The sequence below is a fragment of the Etheostoma spectabile genome, chromosome 5 (assembly GCF_008692095.1).
Source record: "Etheostoma spectabile isolate EspeVRDwgs_2016 chromosome 5, UIUC_Espe_1.0, whole genome shotgun sequence".
Classification (NCBI taxonomy): Eukaryota; Metazoa; Chordata; class Actinopteri; order Perciformes; family Percidae; genus Etheostoma; species Etheostoma spectabile.
Genome location: NC_045737.1, coordinates 34,264,583 through 34,268,542, shown reverse-complemented (window position 1 = coordinate 34,268,542; position 3,960 = coordinate 34,264,583). Strand labels below are relative to the sequence as shown.

Genomic DNA, 3,960 nt, shown 5'->3' with positions numbered 1-3,960 from the left:
AAAGACAGCTAACCTGCCTAAGAGCAGCTGAAGCCAATGGATAATAAAGTCCTAAATCTATAAAGCTGAGCCTGATAGGCTGATTTTGACATTTCACGTTTCCTCTGGCATCATCTGCAGATCAAACTTTGTATTTTTAGCCCCACTAACGGTAAGGATCTAAAAAAAGAAGAAGCAAAATCTCCATTTTTCAGCCATGCTTTCATTTTTGTGCATTACAGGCTCACAGATTGGCTCTAGACTTTTTTGCCTAGTTTGTGTGTGTGTATATGGATTCTTTTCTTAGGATCAACCAGTGTATGATAAGGTATATAAAAAGTATTCTGCTTGAAATATAGAAAACACCACTTATCCCTGTAATCCAGATAATAAATAAATCAACACATTATGTCATAGTGGCCTTTTTCTTGGTTGCAAAAAAAAAGCTCTAAGCACTGCTCGCTACTGCTGCAAAATAATGGACCAACTGAACTTTTGCACCGGTACGTTTTGAGTTTGGTAAACACTGGGTCTATACTGTGACGCTTCTTAGAAATATCACAGCTTTGCACTTTGAGTCCAAACTTCTCCTGCCAATTTGGCTTTTTTTTACATAACCAAGCTAGCGATTAAGATAAAAGCCGTACAATCTCAAACAGTGGTACAAAAACTCACTCTAGTACTGTGTTACAGTGTAGTAGGTTCGGTTGTGAAGGACACACTGACCCTGGAGTTTACTGTAGCTGTACAAGCACCGAAAAAAACTTGCTGCTGTGATTGATTCAAACTACTGCAAACTTGATTTGCATGCTGGTTGAACCAGTTTCTGTAAGTACTTGCTGAGCGTAACATACCATCCTGTACATACCTAACTGCTGTCCACTCGCCAAAGAACACCAAAGATACCGCTTGGGAGTTGCATGATTTGCCACATTTGATACCAGCATCAGCGTATGCTGTTTTTTAGCCTGCATATCCCATTAATCTTTTACCTTCAATGGTACTGTATTTGTTTTTGCTTGTTTATTTTCTGTTTTGGATCCTATTGTATTTGAACAAATGTTTGTGTGAAGCACTTTGTGACTCTGTAAAAAGTGCTATATCAAATAAAATAATTATTATTATACTACTAGCTGCTGCAAAGTTAAAAGGTACATCCCTTACTGTTTGTGGTTGTGTGTTTGACTGCTTTTTTGTATTTATTTAAATATGATAATCCTATTTCTTATTTCTGCTATTTTCATGATACAATATACACAAGTGATTTTGGACTTTTATTTAATTGAAAAATAATACATAAGCCCAAATTCTCACATGGAAACAAAATCCATTAATTTCACGAGTAATCAGCTAAAAATGTCCTACAACTAAATATGTGTGGTCCGAACGGTGTATTATGCTTTCTGATGGACAAGAGTTAAAAAAGAACTAGAAAACTTGAAAGTGTTGGGATTCACAGATTGAGAAAAGATTACAGGATTTAGGTATGTCAATTTTTCCACGCAATTTCTAACAGTCCGGGGTAAAATAAACCCAGTGAAAGAAATTAATAAATGATTGAAAGTCACCCTATTCTGATGGTCAACTGGCCGATGCTGTGCATGACTGGGACAGTCTAATATCCGTTTATTCTATAGTAGTGTGGTGGGTTGCAGAACTGAATGATAAGAAGCTCCTCTCTATGTAAATGTGATTGCTTTCGTGCAAATCACACAAACAACTTTGAAAATGTTCAAATAAAACTTGTATGCAAATTAGGCACTCATACAGGATAGGCAGTATTGTCCCCTTTTCTTCTTCTACCACATTCACCACCACTGAAAAAACAAAGACAGCAGCGAATGCACGCATATCTTACAGGCCTGACCTACATTTCCTGACTCGCAAGTACAATTTTAGTGAGTCCCACTGTACTGTGGAAGTCTTCAGAATTTCATGGTTTCAAACAAAATGTTTTAAGTTGTGCGCATTCAGGATGGACAGCAGCCTTTCGCTCATTGCACTCGTGGTGTCCCTTTGTCCACCCTTGCAGAACATTCATCTTTTTGCTTTACACATTTTGCAACGACAGAAACTACAGCAGCTCGATTCTGACAGTTTCACCAACATCAAATACACTAACAGCTGTAAAGATTCAGCCACTTGCTTGTACTGGAGCATTACGAGAGTGGACTAACAGGCTACAGGTTTTTTTTCAAAGTGTTCCTGGGAGACTTCCAGGGCATAGAGATGTTTTGTAGAAATCCAGCAGCAGCACATCCACCTGTTTCGACCTATATAAGAGAGGTAAGTTTGTGGCTGAGGTCCACAGAGTGCCCACTGCGGTCAGATGTAGTACTCCTTCATGTTGTCCCTGACTGAGTTGTTGAGGTGCAACTCTGTCCTGTAGTCTGTGTACATGGTGTGTCTGTTCTCCTCTTTGATGCTGCTGCTCCTCTGGGCCCGCCTCTGCTGGTATAGGAGGCGGCTTATCACAGCCAGAGCGCATACAGCAATGAAGACCACTGCTGTGACCACACCTGGGAACACAGCAGGGAACAGGCATTAGTAGAGACCAGGGGACAATGCTGCCAAACAGGGCCGTCCTCCTGATCCTAGTCTCGCGTTGCAAGACCTCCCTCCACAGGGCTGCCGAGGAGGGTCTGGCTAATCCACACAGCATTCCGGGATGGGAGAAAAACATTCTCTAGTTTATTGGTATTTCTTTAAACCAATCACAATTGTCTTGTGCGGCACTACGCCCAGGACACAATGGCGTTGACTCTGCAAAACGGCCTGAGAAAGGAACTTGTTTTGGTGTACGTTCAAAAGTTGTTTTAGTCGTGGAACAGACACCTCCGATTGGACAGATAGTCTAGCTAGCTGTGTGGATTTACCCTGCAGAGATCTGAAGACCAGGTAACCATAGTCCTCAGATTGGACAGATAGTCTAGCTAGCTGTGTGGATTTACCCTGCAGAGATCTGAAGGGGCAGTAAACCATAGTCCTCAGAAATCAACCGGAGTTTAAAATGCAAACTAGGGGTGGGACAAATAATCGATTCTTAAATGCACTGCGATTTGCTCTAGAACGATTCGATGGTCGATTCTGATAAGATAATAATTGATTATTATTATTATTATCATTATTGTTTTTTTAAATGTGTTGATTTTTATTTTGAATGTACTGTCTACAGACAAGTAAAATCATGAAACAGAGTGACTGAAAGAGATAATGGACAACAACTTAGAGTTTAGGCAAGAGTGCAAAAAAAAAAAAAACACAAAAATGTCTAAAAGGACAACAAAAATTTAATTTTACATATACCATAAACACATGATCTAATAAAACATACATAAAATAATTAGGCAAAACACATATAGGCTGTTCATGTCATCCCATTACATATGACCATGTCATGTTTCATCTTCTAAGAAGCTAATTCTCCACCTTTAAACATGACGGAGCCTCTGACATGGACGATCACATGGACGAGCATGTTCAAGGCATTGAATGACTACACAATAAAAACCCCAGTAGACAAAATAGTTCATTAAAACTTGTGACAAATACTGTTTACTGTATGTCAATTTAACAAAAAAAAAAAAGTCACGCATGGAAATGTACATAAAAGAAATTGTTGCGTCGAGATGCATCAAAAATCGGTTTAGAATTAAATAGTTGGCCTCTGAATCGGATTGTGATCCTGATCTAATTTGGTTACAGAAACGTCCATTTGCTTTGACTCAGTTGACTTTAAAGCTATAGTGTGCTATTTATAACTATTTTATATTAGTGAACATCCGTTACATTCAAGCCCTTGCCAGATATGTGATATGAAGCTAATTAAGCCTTTCAGCTCAACAAAGCTCTCTCTCTATGTCTCAGTAGGGCTGTGTTTACAAAATTGTGTAGTCCGGCAACTTTCGATGTAGTCTCTGTGGTAGATACGGGGGACCAGTAACTTCCAGTAATGCTTTTTTTTTTTCTCTTCACACTGCA

At 39.1% G+C, this 3,960-nt stretch overlaps 1 protein-coding gene across 1 annotated transcript in view; it reads right to left on the bottom strand.

Annotated features, from left to right (window-relative positions):
- Nucleotides 1–253: 253 nt before the first annotated feature.
- The window catches only part of LOC116689508 (contactin-associated protein-like 5), a 98,863-nt gene continuing 95,156 nt past the window's right edge, over nucleotides 254–3,960 (bottom strand). The window contains exon 24 of the mRNA XM_032516065.1: nucleotides 254–2,498. Coding sequence (XP_032371956.1) covers nucleotides 2,305–2,498 — 194 coding nt within the window. The 3' untranslated portion in view covers nucleotides 254–2,304. The remainder of the gene's footprint in view (nucleotides 2,499–3,960) is intronic.